Genomic DNA, 22,102 nt, shown 5'->3' with positions numbered 1-22,102 from the left:
GCTATGGAGCTGGATTGGGTGTTGATCTGGCCTTTCCTTCGTGCTTCCTTGTTGAGGGATGAGAGAAATTTGCCGGATCTTGGTTCTTTAGGACTTAGCTTTTAGATTAGGGTTACCGGACAGTTATTGAGTAAGCATGTAGGGCAGCAAATAGCGATTTGTCTGTTGATGGTTCCATTTGCTGTGATCATTTACGAGACCTTCCTTCGCGGTGTTCATAACCCCCAACTAAATAATGTGGACCGTAGACTTGAATCTTGATGAAGTTTATTCTTTTGGCTCATCAGCATTTGTAGAATGCAAATTAATTTTATTACCGGGAAAGAGACTTAATTTTTCGAAGGTTATTTGTTTTCATTAGTAAAAATATTTGATCTTTCGACAATTACAAACGCCATTGGAGAAGGTCTTCACAGTATAGTATGAACTGAAGGAAATTCCCATTACAAAACATGCTTTTGGAGTTTAGTATGGTGAATATGTCTGTTGCCCTTAAACGTACAACTACTGGATTCATCAATATCTGCAAAATTTCTGCACAAGGAACCACAAGCTAAACTAAATGACCATGATACTACTAGTTATGGGTTATTGTGCTAAATGCATTAAAGGCCTTCTCATGATTTTAGAAATAGCAATACTTCTATAGCTCCGTACTCAACTAATATTGCGGATCTTTAGTTTCTTAATACAAAAAATAGTTGCCCGAAGCATTAATAGACTAAAGTACCATTGCAGGATTTTCTCATTTGTCCATGTTCGAATCAATTTTTATAAAAATTTGGTTTGAGTCTAAATAGTCAATCTTTATATACATGTGATTGGACAATAATGTAACTCAAAAGTTTAAACTATTAAGTTGTGGGTAAACTCATTTTTTGTCACTTTGCTTCCATTCCTTAGGAATGTCTAATTATTCTTTTAGTTCATCTTTATTTTCATCTCATGCGTATGAATATTTCAATATCTTTCTCTTTACTGTGCGAATTGATCTTTGATCATCTTCACCTTACTCTTGAAAGTTCGTTTGCATTTTTTCCATACTACGTGATGGTTCACTCATTCACATCTACCCATTAAGATGCCCATGGCTTGACTTAGTTTCCTTCATTTGGTCAGACTTTAGCTTGACCTAGTTTCCTAGGCTCACTTGGTTAACCTACCTTGGCTTCAATCACTGAACCCATCTGATTCAAATGTTCTACAATTTTGTCTCATTTAGTTGTCAACCTGATTCTGATATGATGTTGATTTTTTTTAAGAATTCAAGTCTGAATCCAAATGGTCAATGGTAATATGCATGAGATTGGATACCAATATAACTAAAAATTTAAACTATTCTATTCTTCTAATCCATCCTTAGTAATGTGAAACTATTCTTTTTATTGGTCTCTCTTCTCATCTCTCACGCATGCTTGAGACAATTAGTATTTTTTTTTTGTTTAGGGAGAAGGAATGATTAGTAATTTTTACATGGTAGTTACATGTTATGTGGTTGTGTGAATCAACAATGTTATGTAGAAACAAGTTGATATCTTAAAAATAAGTATATTGGTAGAGGTTATCTCGAGGAAAAAAGAAATTAATATTATTCTACCTATCGTACAACATGTTACATTGATCTTGGTTACATCTGTCATGTTCTGTGGAAGCACTTTAAACTTATATTATCATATCTGATTTGCACATGGTGTGTCATTTACATTGTCTTATAGGTATATCTATTGCCCAAAAATAAGATGCATATATTATCATGATTTGGCATGTAACCCCTCCAAACTCATTAATTCTGTAGAAATGAAAGATCAGAATCAAAATAAATAAATTTTATAAAATAATTATGATATTATTTAATCCATAATCAATCCATCCATCCATCCGTAGTCAATCAACTTATACGACATTTCAATCATTCTTTAAGAATTTATAGTGTATTCAAATCTAAATAATTTATATATGAAATAATTTCAAGATTCTTTCATCATCATTCGATCCATAATTACAAATGAGGTATTCTTGATATTTAATTTTTTTTGAAATGATCATATGAGCAAATCACACTTCCGTAAACAAACATTGTGACTCACATGCTAGCAAAAGTTACCATAAATATATATATATATATATATATATATATATATATATATATATATATATATATATATATATATATATATATATATATATATATATATATATATATATTATTCAATATATGCTTTCAAGACACACATAAATACTAAATACTAATTTTTTTTATCATGCTTAAACAGTTTATAAAACTTAAGTTTCATATGCATTTCAAATCTTGACTCGCTAATAATATTTTTTTAAACAAGATATATTTAAATGTATATTCACAATGAAAGCATAAATATAACTAATGTCAAATATTAGAGCATAAAAATTATTATAGTGTAACAACTATCATTAATTATTTTTATAAAATTAAACATAAATATAATTAAAGATTGGTATGTGTAAGTATAAATTGTTGCGTATTAGTTATATAGTATTAACGATTATGACTACCTTATATCTTATGACAAGGTACAATATCATGTTTAATTCCATGATATACGATGGTATGGATAATGTATATTTTCTTGTATTATAGTCCAAAAAGTAGCAAGATCCTAATCAGACAATTATCATGTCATGTCATTAAAAATAATATATCGATCATTTTCTTATAAAAATTAAGAGTTTCAATATATCTTTTATATGTCATTTCAAAACCGATACAAATTGATAAGTGTTTATGTTTTAATCTGCGTTTTGAGTGACGTAGGATGCTTCGATTATGATGAGATAATTAAAACAAGAAAAAATCATGTTGTGCCAGAGGAAAACATGTCAGAAGATTGGATGTCGGGGCAGAGGAACGGTCGACGTATCGACAGAAGGCTTCGGGCGGTGGATTTGGGCATCGAGCTAAGAAGAATGGATATTATGCCGAGGATATCAGAGTTGCGGAGTCAACTGACCGATTGGGCAATAGGTTGCAAGAGAGGACGATGCGCCAAAGAATCGGACAAAGCGTCGAGGGACCAATGACATGCTGGACAACTTGATTAATGCTTAGTATTAATTATCTAGATCGAAGTAAGTTTTACATGTGTAGGATTAACTTCGATAGCAAGGCATGAATGAAGTCCTAGAGTCAATGATGCGATTACGTTGGGAGTTCGAGAGTTCGTCGGAAGTCCGGATGTTCGTCGGAAGTTCTGGAGGAACCAGCCGAGAAGTCTCGGAGCTTGCCAGAGAAGCTCATCGGAACTCACCAAGAAGATCATTGTGAAGTCTAGGAGCTTGTCGGAAGTCCATCGGAACATTGCCGAGAGATCGTCGGAAGTTCACCGGAAGCTCGCAGGAAGAATAGACATAGGGACTTGTTTAGCTTAGCAAATGTCTTAGGATTTCATAGTTAGCACGTAATTGGACTTAAATTTGGGCCAACCCAATTAGGGGCCAGCTAGGCCCATGTAATAACTGTGTTGGGCCCAATAAGAGGCCTAAACAGTGCCCTAAGAAGTCTTACCGTCGTGGGATAGTCTTTAAGACTATGTCAGGTGGTGGTACCGCCCAACACTGCCCCCCAAGCGATGGTACCGCCAGACCTGGGCGGTGGTACCGCCTAGGGCAGTGTCGGCCAGACTAACACTAGGCGGTGGTACTGCCCATGCCTGGGGAACCCGGGATGAGATGTTTTTAGGCTCCAAGTTTGAATCAACATGAAACCTATAAATACTCCTCTCATCCCTAGTTAAAGCACACAAGCACAGAGAGCAAAAAAAGGAAAGAAACGTTGTAGAAATCACTTTAGAAATTTTCTCTTCCACTCTAAGTTTAGAATTCTGTAAGAGGAGTGTGAGTACTTGTAAGGGTTGTCTCTTAAACCCGTGAAAAAGAGAAGAGGGGTGTAAGGAGTTGGTCTTCGCCTATTGAAGGAAGACCTCTAGTGAACGTCAGTGACCTCATTGAAGGAGGAAGCCAAAAGTGGATGTAGGTTAAGATTGACCGAACCACTCTAAATCTCGGTTTGCATTTACATTCTGCTCTTTATCTTATCTGCAAACTGCCTCCGTTACTTTACATCAACTATACTTCCGTTTTTATCTTAAGTTAAAGTTCTTTACGAAATGGCTTTTACGTCGGAATCGGTTTTCAACGTACGAGAGATTTGATGAAAGTTTTCCGCTGTACTAATTCACCCCCCCCCCTCTTAGTACTCTTGATCCTAACAATTGGTATCAGAGCCTCGTGATTTATCAGTTGGTTTATCACCCAAGAGAAATGACTCTTTACGGCTTTCAAGAGGGTCATCACTCTCTCATTCGTCCTCCCTTTTTCAATGGGATGGACTACATATATTAGAAAACTCGAATGAGATTTTTCTTGCTTTCGATTGATTTAAATTTATGGCACATAGTCAAAAATGATTTTAAAATGTCTTCTTTTCTAATGAAAGATTGGAATGATTTGGAGAAGAAGACTTTTTCTTTAAATGCTAAAGTAATGAATGTTCTATTTTGCACCTTAGATAAAACGGAGTTTAATTGGGTTTCTTTGTGTGAAACAACCTTCGATATTTGTCATATTCTCGAAATCACACACAAAAGCACAAGTAGTGTAAAAGATTCTAAAGTAAATTTTTTGATACATGATTTTGAGATGTTTTGTATAGAACCAAGAGAGACTATTGGAGACATGTATACCCGTTTTACGGATGTCATCAATAGTCTAAAAGCACTTGGTAAAAATTTAACTAACGTTGAACTCGTTAATAAGATTTTAAGATCTCTATCTAAAAATTAGAATTCAAAAGTAACAACTTTACAAGAATCAAAAGATTTAAACCATTTCACTCTCGAAGAACTTATTGGGTCATTAATGACCTATGAAATGACTACAATGCACGTAAAGAACTTGAGAACCACCTTCCAAAGAACAGGAAGGATTTTGAACTTAGAACATTTGAAGACCACTCAAGCATAAGCTCTAGTGATGGTGAACATGAACTTCTCACTAAGAAATTTAAAAAGTCAATGAAATAAAAACTTAAAAACAAAAAGAATGGAACTACTTGCTTTGAATGCAATAAGAAGAATAAAAATTAGGATGAATTGAGTTCCTCCGAAGACTAGGAGAAAATCAAGAAAAGCGAGGTCGCAAACTATGCCTTAACCGCTTTCAACGATGAGGTAATTAAAACCCCCTTAATTTATTTCGAAATTACATAATGTTTTTCATGATGTATTTTCTTTATTTTTTGTTTAAAAAATATTTTTCCTTAAAAATTACATGTTTAATAATGTTATGAAAATGTAAAAAATTAGGAATCATTCTAGTAATTTTGAAAATAATCATGAAAATTATATGTTTATGATAAACAAAATGATTTTGGTTAAAAATACCTTATGCTCAATGAAACCATGATTGATGAATATGCTTTATGTTTAATGATTTTTTTGGCTTATATGTCCTATCATGATGAATATTTTGAAAATAAATGAAATTATGTTTAATTTAAAGTAATGCATAATGATCATGCTTAATGAGTTTTTCTTTCAAAATTATGCATGGTTTATTGATCTTGATGGTTTTTATGACGAAATTTATTTTTCGATCATAAATGATTGATGATATATATTATTTGGCATAAATGAAAAAAGACATACTTGAATGAAATAAAATCATATGAATTGAAACAAACTAAAAAGAGAAAAATATTTTTCTTGAAAATTATTTTTCTCTATCTTATTGATTTTGATGAATCCATTTGTATCATTTTTACGAATCTCTTGGACTTTGAAATTGATTTTGATGATTTGAATAATTTTTTATCCAAGTCATGATCTTGATTCCAAGATATTTACAAATTAAGATTTATTATGAATCAAGATTTTTTCATTAATCGTTCGCGTACGATTCTTCTTGGTATTTTATTTAAGAGGAGATTTAATATATGAATCATGTCTTTTGGTATTTACATGATCTTATTTCTCATGATATGATTTATTTTTGTATAACTCATTGTATTCATCACCGAAATAATTTTTCTTGATGAGATGAAATGAAGGTGATGAAATAAAAATATGCATGAAATATGGGATACAATGTAATTTGACATCATGATTTAAAATGCTATGATTTGTTGCTAAAATGATGTATTATAAATGTTGATTTAATGTTTTGTATCATGAATGCTCTAAATGATGAATGTTTGGTATCATGATCAAAATATTGATAAATACTTAAAAATTTTAATATTTTTAGTATCATGTATGATATGCTCATAATGATGATTGATTTTTCGGTATCGTGCATGAAAAATGAAATGTAAGGTTTTGTAATTATGCATATTTTAATTTAAAAATATAATGATACACAAATAAGATTGATACTTACCTTTGTCATAATTTAAAAATTGATGTAAACGGTCTTCCCTTCTTTTTGACAATGACAAAGGGGGAGATAAAAGATGCTAGCTTGCACAATTCAAGAAGAAAGTAAAAATTGCACTTCTCAAAAGAGAAGAAAGAACTTATTTCTTGAATATCTCAAATTGCTAGCTTCCATGTTGTAAAACAATGTAACATTTTGTTAGCTTGTATTTTTACAAAGGAAGCAAAAATAATGGCACTTCTCAAAAGAGAAGAAATAGCTTGCTATCTTAAACATCACTAGCTTGCCTATCTTGAGAAGCAAAGAGTTGCGATCTTAAAAGAAGCAAAATTGTGCACATCGCAAAGAAAAACAAATTTGCAAACTTACACAATTCTAAATTATTGCTAGCTTGTATGTTGCAAAACTTACTTTCTTTTTCAAACACTTACTAGCTTGAACATTGCAAAGCAAACATGCTGAACTTGCATATCTAGCAAAATTTACAAACTTGTAAAACTCAAAATTTTTACTAGTTTGCATCAACTTGAAGCCTATAAAGGCTCTAAGTTACAAATTTTTACAAATTTGTAAACTCAAAATTTACAAATTTTTAGGCTCTAAGTTAGAATCAACTTGAAGCCTATAAAGGCCCCTCTCATCCCTAGTTAAAGTACACAAGCACAAGAGATTAAAAGAGAGAAAACGCTACTGCGATCATAAATGTATTCTCTCCTCAAGCTTAAACTTAGATTTTTGTTTAGAGAGGAGAGTGAGTGCTTATAAGGGTTGTCTCCTAAACCTGGTAAAAGGAGAAGAGAGGTGTAAAAGGTGATTGACCTTCGCCTATTGAAGGAAGGCCTCTATTGGATGTCGGTGACCTCGTTGGAGGAGGAAGCCGAAAGTGGATGTAGGTTACGTTGATCGAACTACTCTAAAAATCTGGTTTGTATTTTACTTTTAGCAATTTATCTTTACTGCAAACCTCTTTAATAGCTCACTGCCTTCAATACATTTACAAACAGGTTTCAAGTTAAGATCTTTACGAAAAGGTTTTCGTCGGATACGATTTTTATCGAACGAAGTTTTATTCGAGAGCACTAATTCACCCCCCCCCCCCCTCTCAGTGCTTTTGATCCTAACACATATATCATTAGAAACTAACAATACTCATATATTTATCTTTTTTCAAATATAATATTGAATAAATATTTTCATATAAATAAGATAACATAAATCGATAAATGCTTATAACTATTTAAAAAATATATATATAAATATAAATATAAATAATCAATATTCAAATTATTTTTTAATACTTTTGAATGTTAAAACGACTTTTAGATCGTATAAATTATATGCATTTATAAACCCCAGACACATGCATTAGTATTTGTGAGAATAAACTAGATGAAGTCATCGTATACTTATCCTTGTTATAGATCCTTGATATAATTATACAATTATTATGCTTCATTTTTTTTTCTTATTTTTCATACTTATCATTTTCTTCTTTCATAGTATAATTATCAAATTAATCAATCCATAATTCAATATATAAATTTAAGTAAGAAGAATATAAGAGATCTTAAAATCATACCTAATATATATATTTTTTAATTTGATCTGAGTCCACACGAACATAATCTCGATACATTTTTTCTCATATTTTCTTTTCTTTTCATTTTTCTATTCCTTTCTCGGTTGTATTCTTCTTCTATACTTTCTTTCTTGCTTTTCTCCTATATTCTCATGGCTTCTCCATAAGTTCTCTCTTACTCTCCTCTCCCCTCTCTACTTTTCCCCTTTTCTCCCTTCGCTATATTCCTTCTCGTTCTTTCTCCTTTCCTCCCTTTTAGTAGTAGAATGCGTTTTTGGACATTTTTCATTTTACTAAAATCAAATCAAAATCGAACTAAAATAAAATGGGATAAAAAATAGAATCGAATCAATTAGAACAAGGTCTAGATGGTTCAGAAGAATTAGTTTTAACCACGTAGAATCCAAATCAAAACTAGAACCACAACCGGTGGTTTCGATTTGAATTGATCAAATAAAAATAAATAAATAACCAATGATCAAAATTGATCATTGAACGATGATGCTTTGGATCAATAGTAAATATCTATTTTTAGAGATATTTTTGATTAATTTTCTAATTAAAAATATAAAAATGATCGATTTACCCCCATGTCATAAATATAATGTCAGTTTGACATGAACTGATGGACGATGGAATGTGATTCCAATTTTGAAGTCTGCCATCATTTTGAGATCGACACATAAACTGATGAACGGTGTAGATCCTCTGTTATAATTTTGGGGAAGTCGCTCGACCGTGAAGCATAAAATAGTAAAACATAATCATATTACCTTCTATAATTAATTATGATCATCAATTCGATTTTTTATACTCCAAGAAAAACAATATTGAAGGAATATGAGTCCTAGCTGCGGTGACCGTACCGGGCGGTTGCTCTATCTTGCTAAGCGTAGTTTATATTATTATATCGACGATGTCTCTGGAATCTTTAAAGGCTTGTGCTACGGTACCTCTTGCATCACGATTCTCGGGAAGGGGGCTTGTGCTACGGTACCTCTTGCATCAGGATAGTGAACTGACCAAAACACCCCTGTTCCTCTCCGTAAAAGAACAGGGTTTTTATTGTATCTCTCACATTGGGATGGGGTCTGATGACACCACACATTTTTGCCAATACTCACAATCAATTTCAGGGACATCCATTACATTCATTAAAACTTGGTTACTTAAAGCTTCCAAGACAAAAAGATGGATATAACAAATAAGCATCATCCATGACCAGTGCCTCGGTCTCTATCAACCTCTATCAATAACTAAAATGTGGGTTAAACTGCATTCCACATTTATTTCAATATGAGATGGCACAGAAAAGGAAGTTATTCAAGTTTCGGGATATGTAAATACCAAGCCAGAGCCCCCAAGTTGCTTGGCTGAGAGCCAATTATGTCTCAGAGCTGTTGGCATGCTGCATCTTGATGTCCCTTCAAAAGACAACCGAAACCGATCAAATACAACTTGCAGTTGCTCCTCTCAATCTCTGCATACAACAAAATGGATTTGAGGAATTTGAAGGACCAGGAATCAGTATTTCGGTGACGCATAATCCACAGAACCTTTAGCTAACAAGAGGAAGCGAAGAAAAAGCATCAGGGAACCTATCTACTAACATTGGAGACTGCCATCCATGAAGCAAGTGTATCAATGGCTTTCCCAGATTGATGGGTCTCTTGTGCTACTGCCACGCCCTCGGAAAAGTTGCTCACACGACCACTGACAAGAAGAGCAGCTGCAGCATTAAGAACCTACAATTTTTGAGGCAATCATACAAGATATCAGGTTCGATCCCTGAGACATTAGAAAGGTAATACATCTTTATGTCAGCTGATACTCAAGTTTCAGTATACTGTCTAGGGTGCAACCAGTCGAAAGGTTTAATGATGCTGCACGGTTTGCATATTAGATTGAACAGGGCTTTCCCCAAATAAACTAGAACATAAGAATAGATAATGAAATAACAACTTAGTCATCACAAAATTGATGACTAAGGTAACAATTTGTACTATATCTTTGGCAAGTATTCCACATGCAAGTATTTATCGACATGAAGGGGGACTAATTTGCAAATGGTCAGTGCAAAGACAAGAAAAAAAAAGGTAACAAAATTGATGGGTTAGTCAACAAAGAAGATTTTTACAGATAAACATAATCTCAAATTTTTTGCCCTCTCAATGTGGTGACTAAGATGTTTTACATTATTTGAAAAGATTCTTCTGCTTGGATTAATGTAAAACATGTAGCCTTTGAATAAAATATATAAGATAGGACCACAAGTAATAAACAACCCTCTAGAAGAACCGCAGTATAACCAGAAAGTGCAAACAGCATATAGAAACTAAGCTATCCTATCTTTGCAAAATAGAAATTGACTAATAAATTTGAACTCAAGCCTCCATGCTTGAAACCAATGAGGTGCACTGCTCTAGAAAATAGAAACAGAAAGACTGAAAAAGCAACCTTCTCTAGTAAACTACTGGCAAAAAGAAAATGACTCACAAGAGCATCAGCAATGGGCCCCTTCTCACCAGACAGTACCCTTGTAAGTACTTCAGCATTGAACTGTGGGTCTCCACCTTTTAAATCTTCTACAGTACAGCGAGGAATACCAAAGTCCACTGCACCATGTGAGTAGTTCATTATCGTGAAGTCAAGTAAAAACCTAATGATTACATAAAAATACAAATTATCGAAAACTTTATCTTAGATTCTATTGCTGGCTCTGCCAAACAAACTCTACCAGTCACATGAAATGCACAGATGAATATTTGAATTCACCAACTTTAATATTATAAAATTATCTCGAAAGAAATGTCCAAAGAAGTTTGCCTACATGGATCGAAGTGTGATTTCTCAATCGATCTGGGAGTGACATCAAGAAAATATCCAGATCCTGCAACAGGTCAATAGTTTGAGAACAATTTCAGGAAACAGAGTCCAAACTACAAACAATGTTATAAAAAATTGCTGGTCAATTATGCACAAGAAATCATAAAACGGAGGCAATTGTCATACCAAGTGGACTTATTTCATCTAAACCCTTTGAATGAACCACTAATGCTCTTTTCATTCCAAACCTTTGCAAAGCTTTAGCCATCTTCAGTACCTGATCAAGCAATTGTTCCAACTTAGCATTCACAGGGAACAATCTTCATTAAGATGTGAGTTATTAACCACAAACAAATAAAACAAGTTGAAATACCTAAATAAACAAAATCCAGGCTTATTGGTTTATAACACTCACATTGGCTTGACCACTCAGTTCTAGGTTCTAGATAGCTCAGGGCACCCCAGGTTCCATTATCTGTGTAACTTTGTACCATATCTAATTTCCATCTGTTTCACTCATTACATACTTTGACCTTGAGAAATACCCATAGATCAATGATATATGTTTTTACAATTAAAAAAGACACTGACTAAGAGAGCTAGCTACTAAACATAACTAACATAATGCAGTAACTGAACCAACAACCATTCAAAACATATAGAAAATATAGCAATTAACAACAACAATGATGACAAGTTGTGGGGTCAGCCACATGTATGTTTCCTCGCCATTGAACTCTGCTTAGAAAATTTCTGTAGCTACATCAAGAGTACCTTATTCTCTTTTTAGTGTTTCTGCTTTCTAGTAAAGTCTTCTTGGTTGTTCGTCAACCTATTGCACCACTAATACTACTTGACTCATCTCATTTAACCACAATATCTATTATAGATCTCCTTTCAACAAATCTACATCTCTTTAGATGTTGCTGCCTTATTATGTTCTCCATCAATATCTATTATTACGTTCTCCTCTCAACATATCTACATATCTATTATGTTCTCTGTGGCAGCTACACCTAGATATTCATGAATGAAAGGATTTTTTAGTCTTTTCTAACCACATGTAAAATGCAACGCAAAAGCAGTCACTGTTATTGGAAAGCATATTAAAGCATTTCAAGTTATTCACAAGAATAAGAACAAAGAAAATCTTACTATGTCTTCATTGTAAACACCAACAACAGCACAAGGTACTTGTGCTGGATTCAACATTGGGCCAAGAATATTAAACACTGTCTTCACTTTAAGCTTTTTCCTCACAGGTCCAACTATTCTCATTGCTGGGTGGTATATCGGAGACATCATGAACCCTATGCCTGTCTCATTCACACAACCTTTTACCCCCTTTTGCAACAAAAGTGAAGTTAGCATCAATAATCAACATTTAACAAGCATATGGATTCAAGCTTTTCAAAAGCACATCAAATTATATGGGTTTCAATTCAATGCACCTGATAATAATTATATTATGATTTCGAGAAAGATGATACACCAGTTAAGATCTAAGTAGCATGTAAAACACAATGAAAAGGAAGTGATATTTCAACATGTAAGACATGGTGAATGAACAAAATTAAGGGACATAACACCACATTTTTTTCTGAAAAATCTTAACCTACACACAACTCAGAAGTTCTGTCTGTTAAGAGTAAAAGAATGAATGTTACTGAATTAAGATGAATTAACAACCATGATTTTTCAGTCTATCAGAATTGGTTGCATTAGCAGATTTAACACCTTAATTAACAACCATAATTTTTGGTTGCTATCAGAATTTTCAGCTTAAAATATTTGGGTATATTCTTCTCTTTATTCTCTTTATTTTTAACTCCTAAGCATTTTCTATTAATATTTTCTTTCCTAGTTTCAGAAAACATCGAAATCAAGAGTTTCCTCCCTTGATTAAATTAAATTAATGATGCATTTGATGGCTACCAACACTACGAGAAAATCACAACCTATTGCTTTCTCATATTAACTTCCTCGAGTACTCCAAAAATGGAGTGGTAAAATAACAATACAGGAACAAATTTAAATTGGGATCAACTCATATTAGTTTCTGCAAAAGTATGGCAAAAACGTTGTTTTGGATGTCACCTGACAACGAAATATTCATGGGGTTATTGTTATTGACAATGAAATATACGTCTGCTTGATTTTGAAGCTCTTAATCTTCCAAGCTAACACCAAGATTTGCATTCAGGAACTATTTTGTTGTTTGTAAATTATTTAATCCTACATCAAGTGCATGTAAGCTACACCACTTTACCTGCAGTACACATCGGTAATAAGATCATCTATGACACAGAATTCCAATTACAGAAGGCTACTACAACTGTAGAAGGAAAACACAAAATCAATTGCCATCATATTATATATAGTCTAAGAAAATATTGGTAGCTAAATAGCAACAAATAATTGCATTGAGGTTTCTCTTTTATTGGATTAGGACTTCAGAATTCTTCTATCATAACAAAACAGAAGGAAGAGGGGTGAGACTGTCTTATGAAGAATATTGCAGCTTCTTTTAACACCCTACTGTCACGAACGGTCGTTGCGCACTCGCAACAACTTCGTTCAACGAATCAATCGTCGCTTTTGCATGCTTGTATAGAGACATGGCAGCATATTTTTCATTGGTTTTGTATGTTTTTGCTTCGAAAATGTAAGCAACGATAGTTCGTAGCGCTGCAGTGCGACCGCTCGCCGTGCCGGGCTGAACTGCCCCTAAATGGCTCCGTTTTCACGTGCCACCACTTGTTTTCTGCACACCGCAGCTGCACGCGAAACGTCAACCATCTCAGCACTCTGAAAGCCCCCGGGTGACATAGGGCTAGATGGGGCTTTGGTATATTGTCGAGCGTTGAACAATCTTCATATGTTCGCATGTTAACTTGATGAGAACTTGCCTTCGTGCCCGGCACCCAGTGAAAAGTTGTTTGTGGACTTGCAACTGTTCGTTCTACCTTCTAAAGTCTTTGTTTTCTCCTTCCTCTCTTTTCTGTCATGTACTCAAGGTGCTTGCTGAATTGCTTGTAAAGCTTCCTTCTTCGTGAGACGTCGGGACTTATTCGTCGCTCGTTTTCAATCTAATCAACTTTCTGTTTTACAGGTCCATCGGGACATGTACGAGGTTGCAACTAGGCTGACCCTTTGCGGACGCATATGTCGCAAGGGCGCCTCATGACTTAGGCAATCCCAGCTAAGTCCGAGGAGTTGGCGCAAGGATACTTCACGACTTAGGCAACTTCAGCTTAGTCCGTGACTTTGTCGTAAGGGTGCCTCACGACTTAGGCAATTCCAGCTAAGTCTGTGATATTGTGGTATCAAAGCGGGCAAACAATTAAAGCAAGCAGCGAAGAAACTTCGCAATCTCGCTATGGCAAAGCATCGTGACGAATCGAGCAAGGCAGGGCAAGCGGGACCATTGCCCCAAGCAACCATAGGTGGGCTGCAAGTGCAAACTCGCTCTTAGGCTAGTGGAGCCGCTCTGGAGGATCGTAGTAGCGAACATGATGAGCGAGAAGTTGGCTACTCTCCGCGAACGGAGGAGGCACAAACTGGAACACCAATCGGGAAAAAGAGCCATAAGGAAAGACTCACGGCGGTGGAAACCCGCCTAGATGTTCTTGAAGAGAGCTTGGACGAACTCTACCAAGGCCAACGAAGGCTTCTTGGGGTAGAGAGCTCACAAGACAAAGCTGAATCTCGAATCGACAAGGTTGAAGCCCTAGTCGATCGACTGACGGACAATACCAAAGACTCCGTGCAACATTTGCACAAAGTCATGGCGGAACTCACTTCTAGAGTGACAGCGCTCACAAGGACACTAAATACGGGAGGGAGCAACACCACATTGCGCCGCTACAAAACTTGAGGGCACCTGAGCCTCATTGCTATGGAGGTGCTAGGGACGCAAAGGAGCTCGAGAATTTCTTGTTTGACATGGAACAGTACTTTCGAGCTACAAGGCCCGATTCTGAAGATACCAAAGTTTCAATAGCAACCATGTATTTGAATGGGGATGCAAAACTTTGGTGGTGAACCCGTTGGGAGGAGATCCAACAAGGTCGGTGTCGAGTGGACACATGAGAGAACTTGAAGCAGGAGTTGAGAACTCGGTTCCTACCCGAGAACACAGAGTTCTCGTTGCAAGGAGGAATTTGAGACAACTCTGCCAAAGTACTTCCATTCGAGACTACGTGAAGCAATTTTCTGCACTAATGCTATACATCCAAGACATGTCCGAGAAGGATAAGCTGTTTAGCTTCCTCAATGGTTTAAAGCCATGGGCTCAACAGGAACTGCATGGAAGGAATGTCACCGATATGGTCGGGGCAATTACGGCCGCAGAAAGGCTCACCGACTTTGTTTCCTTGAAGGACTTAGGGAAAAGGAAACAATCTTCAGGAAATCGCCCTCTAAATATTCTTGAGGGAAGGAGCCCGGGGGCGAGCAAAGAGAAAAGTGTTCCCATAAAGGGCCAAGCTCAAAAGGCAAGGCCCCAAAACCTGGTGGATGCTTCTTGTGCGGAGGACCGCATATGGTGAAGGAGTGCCCACAGAAACAAGTACTCAATGCCTTAACAACTTCAATATATGCCCCCAAATCAGACAAGGGCAAGGTCGTCGCTCTTAGTTCGAGTAGTTCAGAATCCAACAGCGACGATGAGGAGTCACAAGGACCCCGGATGGGAGCAATGCGTTTGTTGAATGCTTTGCGTGGTCAAGTGGGGGGAGAACACGAAGACAAAGTCCCATAAAGCAGAGAGCAGTGAGTTGATGTATGTGGAGATTAAGCTCAATGTCCAAACAACCTGTGCAATAGTGGACACAGGCGCTACCCACAACTTTATTGCCGATCGAGAAGCAAAGCGACTTGGACTGATCTTGGAAAAGAACCCAAGTTGGATAAAGGCGATGAACTCGAAGGCCAAGTGGATCTCCATGCTGGCAAAGGGAGTCCCCATCAAGATCGGGACTTGGAGCAAGCGCACAAACATGATGGCGGTGCCACTGTACGACTTCCAAGTGATTCTCGGAATGGAGTTCATGCACGTGGTGAAGTTGGTGCTAATGTCGTTCCTGAACTCCCTATGTCTGATGGGAGGCGATGACCCCTATGTGGTTCCTATCTCTCGGAGTGGAACCAAACACCCCCAACAAATATCACCGGTGAGGAATAGGGGCTGCAACTTGGCCGAATCACCCCTGTTTCAAGCATCTCCTTTACGATCTTTTCAATTTCATCTTTCTGGAGGTGAGGATATCGGCACGGTCGAGTGTTCGCTGGTGGCTTGCCCGGAAGGATTGGAATTCGATGGTCATGTTGCCGAGAAGGAGGAAGACCGCGCGGTTCAGCAAATATGTCGCCAAATTCAGTAAACAATTGGGCAAGATTTTGATATTCAATTTCTATTTTCTTCTCTTCTGGTTGTGGCTGGAGATGCATCAAAAAGCCACCATTTACCTTGTGCAAAACTTTCTCCATTCGTTGGGTCGAAACAGTGGTAACGTTGCTTCCGCGCTTTCCGCGTAGGATGATCTGTTTGCCCTTACAGTAGAATTTCATAATTAATTTAAAAGTTCCAAGAGACATCACCTAGTATAGTCAGCCATTCTATACCAAGCACTGCCTCATAGTTATCGATTGGTAGGAGGAAGAAATCGGTGATAATTTCTTGGTCTTGCAGTAATAGTTTCACCTGCGGGCATCTTTGGTCGCACTTTAGGATTCTGTCGTCGGCAACCTTTACATCGAACTTGCTGCAACCTTCAATATGTAGTGTCATCCGAGTAGCAACCTTACTATTCAGAAAGTTATTAGTGTTACCCGTGTCGATGAGAACAGTGATCGGCTGTTGTTTGAGAAGGCCTCCAACTTTCATCGTTTCGGATTTGAGTAGCCGGCTAGTGCGTGTACCGTAATGTCGGTCGGCTGTGGCTCTTCTTCCATATCTTCTTCTTCATGTTCAAGGCTCTCTTCTAGATGTTCAATTGACCTCTTCTTCTACTGGTTCAATCATAAGAAGTCTACCTTTTTTACAGCGATGCTCGCGGCTCCACGGCTCGTCGCAATGCCAACATAACCCCTTCGCAGATCGCTCCCGAAGTTCTTCTCTTGTTAAAGAAGGAAGGGGTACGAAAAGACGAATTAACATTCATAGCTGTTGTGAAGCTAGAGCCCCTCAACAGAGAGGTCATTCATGAACCTACTGTGGTGGCGAACGTTCTGAAGGAGTTCACAGATGTTATGCCACCCGAGTTGCCAAAAACTCTGCCACCACGTAGAGGGGTGGATCATCATATCAAGCTGGAGCTGGGAGTGAAGCCTCCAGCAAGACCACCCTACTGCATGTCCCCCCCAAAGTTGGCAGGGCTTAGAAAGCAGTTAGATGAACTACTAAGCGGTGGTCTCATCCGCAGTTCTAAAGCATCATTCGGAGCTCCAGTTCTCTTATAAAAGAAACAAGATGGGAGCCTCCGACTATGCGTCGATTATCAAGCCCTCAACAAGGTGACGGTGAAGAACAAGTATCACATCCCGCTCATCACGGACTTGTTCGACCAATTGGGCAAAACAAAGTATTTCTCTAAACTCGACCTCCGGTCGGGGTACTGGCAGGTGCGCATTGCTGAAAGCGACGAAGCAAAGACTACATACGTGACCAACTACGGAGCGTTTGAGTTCTTGGTGATGCCTTTCGGCTTAACTAACGCTCCGACCATATTCTGCACTCTTATGAACCAACTATTCAAGGAGTATTTGGATAAGTTTGTGGTCGTCTACTTGGACGATATCGTCATCTATAGCCAAACGCTCGAGGAGTATGTCGAGCACCTTTGGACAATTTTCAAGGTTCTCAGGGAGAACATTTTGTTCGTGAAAAGGGAGAAGTATTACTTTGCTTAGACGAAGATCTTATTCTTGGGGCATCAAATCGGTGATGGTTCCATTCGGATAGACAAATCAAAGGTGCAAGTTGTTGCGGAATGACGAACTCCAAAGAATGTGTCAGAGCTGAGATCCTTCCTTGATTTCGTCAACTACTATCGGTGCTTCATAACTGGGTATTCGAAGAGCGCAACTCCACTGACGGAGTTGCTGAAGAAGGAGCAGCCTTGGAGATGGTCTGACAAATGCGAAGCTATATTTCAAGATCTAAAGGCTGCTGTGTTGGAAGAACTAGAGCTCAAATTGCCAGACTATGGGGAGCCCTTCGAAGTCCACATAGATGTTTCAGATTTCGCTATTGGGGGAGTACTCATGCAGGAGGGTCACCCGGTGGCCTACGAGAGTCGCAAGCTCAACGAGATCGAGCGACAGTATCCAATGCATGAGAAGGATATGACAGCGGTGGTCCACTGTCTACGAGTTTGGCAGCACTACCTTCTCGGACCACGATTTATGTTGAGGACGGACAACATCGCTTTGAGTTATTTCCAAACTCAAAAGAAACTCTCCTCGAAGCAAGCATGATAGCAGGACTTTCTGGCCGAGTTTGATACGTCAATAGAGTACAAGCCCGGAAGAGCAAATGTTATAGCCGATGCGTTGAGCCGGAAAGTGGAGTGGGTGAATGCCATGCAGTTGGAAGGCGGAGGGTAAGCAAGTCAGCTACACTCCAACTTCCTTTCCAGAATCAGGGATGGACTGTACAGTGATCCCCAGGCAGTAACCCTGATGCAACTAATCAAAGAAGGGAAGACACAACAATTTTGGATCCAAGAGGGACTCGTCTACACCAAAGGGAATAGGATTTATGTTCCTCGAGTGGGCAATTTAAGACGCGAACTCTTGAGAGAGTGTCACGATTCCCTTTGGGCAGGACATCTGGGCATTCACCGAACCTTGGCTCTCGTAGAGAGTGTCTTTTATTGGCCGAAGATGAGGACTGATGTGGAATATGTTCGAACGTGCCTTAATTGCAACAAGATAAGGTGGAGCAGCGGAAGCCAGTGAGACTTTTGGAGCTGTTGCCCGTACCAGAAAGGTCGTAAGAGAGCATTTCCTTGGACTTCATATCAAGCTTGCCAGTAATCGGGGGACTCGGATCGATACTTGTAGTGGTCAATCGATTTTCAAGGTATGCAACTTTCATTGCTGCACCTCTACACTGTTCAGCAAAGGAGGCAGCCAAGCTGATGATGAAGAATGTGGTGAAGTATTGGGGAGTCCTGCACAATATCATCGATGATCGAGACACTTGGTTCCTAGAACGATTCTGGACCGAGCTATTCAAATTGTTGGAGTCTAAGTTATACTTCTCCACAAGTCTCCACCCTCAGACGGATGGCCAAACTGAAAGGATAAACTCGCTCCTTGAGCAATATCTTCGACACTACGTGAGTGCCAACCAACGAGATTGGGTGAAGCTGTTGGACATAGTCCAATTCTCCTACTACCTGCAGCGGAGCTCTACGTCCAACAAGAGCCCCTTCGAGATCATTACAGGACAACAGTCGTCGACTCCTCACACATTGGCTATTGGGTATACTGGGAGTAGTCCGTCAGCATATCACTTTGCAAAAGAATGACATCGAAATGCAAATATTGCGTGGGCTTACTTGGAGAAGATGACTAAAAAGATGAAAAAGTGGGTAGACTTGAGAATGCGACCACAAGAGTTCAAAGTCAACGATTTGGTGTTGGTGAAGCTCCAACCAGCATCACTTCAATTCTTTAAGCACAAAGTACATAAAGGATTGGTGCGCAAGTATGAAGGCCCCTTCCTAATTATCAGTAGGGTGGGCAACGTCTCCTATAAGTTGTAACTGTTGGCATGGCTCAAAATTCACAATGTTTTCACGCCAGCAACTTGAAAGCCTACCATTCAGATCTGCAAGATGCTTTCTGAAGTGTTTCAACTCGGTTACCCTCCACCAGAGCCTCCTACGAGAAGCGAGTTAAAACCATTTTAACGGATCACAAGATAAAACTACCCAATGGAGCTGAGCAGACCGAGTACTTGGTGAAGTGACGAAGCTTCCCCGAACTGAAACCAGTTGGGAGCCCGAAGATGCCCTACGACATGAAGAAGCAGTTGTGAACAACTACCAACAAGCATCGACAGTTTAAGTGGGGGAGAATGTCACGAACAGTCATCGCGCACTCGCAACAACTTCGTTCAACGAACCATTCGTCGCTTTTGCATGCTTGTAAAGAGACATGACATTATGTTTTGCCTTGGTTTTGTGTGTTCTTGCTTGGAAAATGTAAGCAACGATAGTTCGCAGCGCTGTAGTGAGACCGCTCGCTGCGCCGGACCGAACTTCTCCAAAATAGCTCCGTTTTCGTGTCACGACTTGTTTTCTGCACACCATAGCTGCACGCGAAACGTCAGCCATCTAAGCACCTTGGAACCCCTCGGGTGGCACAGGGCTGTATGGGGCTTTAGTATATTGTCGGGCGTTGAACAATCTTCACAAGTTCGCATGTTAACTTGCCTTCGTGTCCGGCACCCGGTATGCAGTTGTTTGTGAACTTGCAACTATTCGTTCTACCTTTTAAAGTCTTTGTTTTCTCCTTCTTCTGTTTTCTGTCTTGCACTCAAGATGCTCGTTGTATTGCTTGTAAAGCTTCTCTCTTCGCGAGACGTCGGGACTTGTCCATCGCTCGTTTTCAATCTAATCAACTTTCTGTTTTACAGGTCCTTCAGGACCTGTATGAGGTTGCAACTAGGCTGACCCTTTGCGAACGCGCATGTCGCAAGGGCGCCTCATGACTTAAGAAATCCCAGCTAAATCCGAGGAGTTGGCGCAAGGGTGCTTCACGACTTGGGCAAATCCAGCTAAGTCCGTGACTTTGCCGCAAGGGTGCCTCACTACTTAGGCAATTCCAGCTAAGTCCATAACACTATGTTCATAAAATAAAAAACCACTTCAACTGATAGGGTTATACAAGTACTCATATTGTCATTTGCATAGAAACAAGATGTATTCAAACAAACCCTTTCCACATATAACAAATGAGAACCTTTCTGCCCCTATAACTGCTGTCCTTCTAGACATAGAAGGTATAGAGAGATGCTCATGAGGCAACCTCATTATATTTGCTAGAAGGAGTATTTGTGCTTTCATTACTTCATTTCTGTTCAGCAATGCTATTAGATCGAAACAAGACAATAAGAAACCACATTTTAAGCCAAGGAAAATGGAACTTTTTTTTGCAGTACCTCAGGGCCCAGTTCGATGTTCACGCCCAATGCCTCTAACACATCGGCACTGCCACAGGCAGAAGAACTGGAGCGATTACCTTGCTGCAAGGAGCAAGGAAGCTCATCATAACTTTTCACGTTGCTTCAAATCATTCTCCTTTAAGAAACCCAAATGTGCTCTACCTTTGCAATCTTCAAACCGGCCGCCGCAGCGAGAATAGATGCCCCGGTGGAGATGTTCACCGTGTTGGCCCCATCCCCGCCCGTTCCGACAATGTCAACTGCATCATCGATACCTTCAACCTTCACAGCACAATCGATCATCGCCCTCGCCAATCCCACAATCTGCACCGATCAAAATATTATCCCCAATCACCCGTCTTAAAATTCCAGCGCCCAAAATCTCAGATTGAAAGGCATACCTCCTCAAAGGTCTCTCCTTTCACACGCAAAAGCACAAGGAAGGCGCTAATTAGGGCTTCATCCGCCTCATCGATCAAAAGCTTGAGGCTCGCCTCGGCCTCTTCTTCGGAGAGATCGACTCCATTTATCAGAGTCTCGATCACCTGAGCGACACTATCTTTAAGAAAAAAAGAGAAAATCAAAGGGAAGAAACAGGGAAACGGTGGCAAGAATCAGCCGACCTCCTTGAATTGGACCTCCAAAGGTGGGGTCCGGTGATCATGAGTGGTGGGCAGAGCCTGCGAGAGCAGAGGAGTCACCGATCTGCCATTCCGAGCGGCGGATGGAGGCTTGAAGGAGCAGCAGGCTCTCTGCCAATTCCATGGTCCCCTCTGGCGCCTCGAGACGCAAAGGGAAGAAGAGGAGGAACATGAGATAGAGGGGGTTAGACTTCCGAAGGTTGTCGCCATCAACGTGACCGAGATTTAATCGGCAGCGAGAGGGAGAGAGAGTGGCCGCGAGAAGTGCATGGAACGAAACTTCTGGTTAAGTTCGGAAGACGCCGAGGTGAACGGCGGCGATTGACCAAAGGACGATACGGAGAGGTCTCGCGATGGGTCCCACAACATCGTGGCTTCCAATTACAATCACCAGGGTAGGTAAGTAGCTGGGAGGGGATTCGCTGCTGTATCTCTTTCGCCACCGCACGTGGAGGGCATGCCCATCTGCCT

The 22,102-nt window shown here is 38.9% G+C and overlaps 1 protein-coding gene across 3 annotated transcripts; it reads right to left on the bottom strand.

Moving 5' to 3' along the window:
- Positions 1 to 9,117: 9,117 nt before the first annotated feature.
- Positions 9,118 to 21,945, bottom strand: LOC135653188 (anthranilate phosphoribosyltransferase, chloroplastic-like). Of its 3 annotated transcripts, XM_065174833.1 has the most exons (10): positions 21,614 to 21,940; positions 21,392 to 21,535; positions 21,153 to 21,314; positions 20,988 to 21,071; positions 11,969 to 12,157; positions 11,000 to 11,090; positions 10,818 to 10,877; positions 10,484 to 10,602; positions 9,598 to 9,732; positions 9,118 to 9,467 (listed from the first exon to the last, which is right to left on the bottom strand). In XM_065174833.1, the coding sequence occupies exons 1-10, from the start codon at positions 21,839 to 21,841 to the stop codon at positions 9,435 to 9,437; spliced, it is 1,245 nt and encodes a 414-aa protein (XP_065030905.1). In that variant the 5' UTR covers positions 21,842 to 21,940; the 3' UTR covers positions 9,118 to 9,434. The 3 variants fall into 3 exon arrangements, with proteins under 3 accessions (XP_065030905.1, XP_065030907.1, XP_065030906.1); XM_065174835.1 differs by lacking the exon at positions 11,969 to 12,157 and having other exon boundaries at positions 21,614 to 21,945; XM_065174834.1 differs by lacking the exon at positions 9,118 to 9,467 and having other exon boundaries at positions 9,586 to 9,732.
- Between the last annotated feature and the right edge of the window lie 157 nt (positions 21,946 to 22,102).

The sequence above is a fragment of the Musa acuminata genome, chromosome BXJ3-11, assembly GCF_036884655.1.
Source record: "Musa acuminata AAA Group cultivar baxijiao chromosome BXJ3-11, Cavendish_Baxijiao_AAA, whole genome shotgun sequence".
Classification (NCBI taxonomy): domain Eukaryota; kingdom Viridiplantae; phylum Streptophyta; class Magnoliopsida; order Zingiberales; family Musaceae; genus Musa; species Musa acuminata.
The sequence above is the reverse complement of the archived record's forward strand: the minus strand, read 5'-3'. Positions and strand labels throughout refer to the sequence as shown.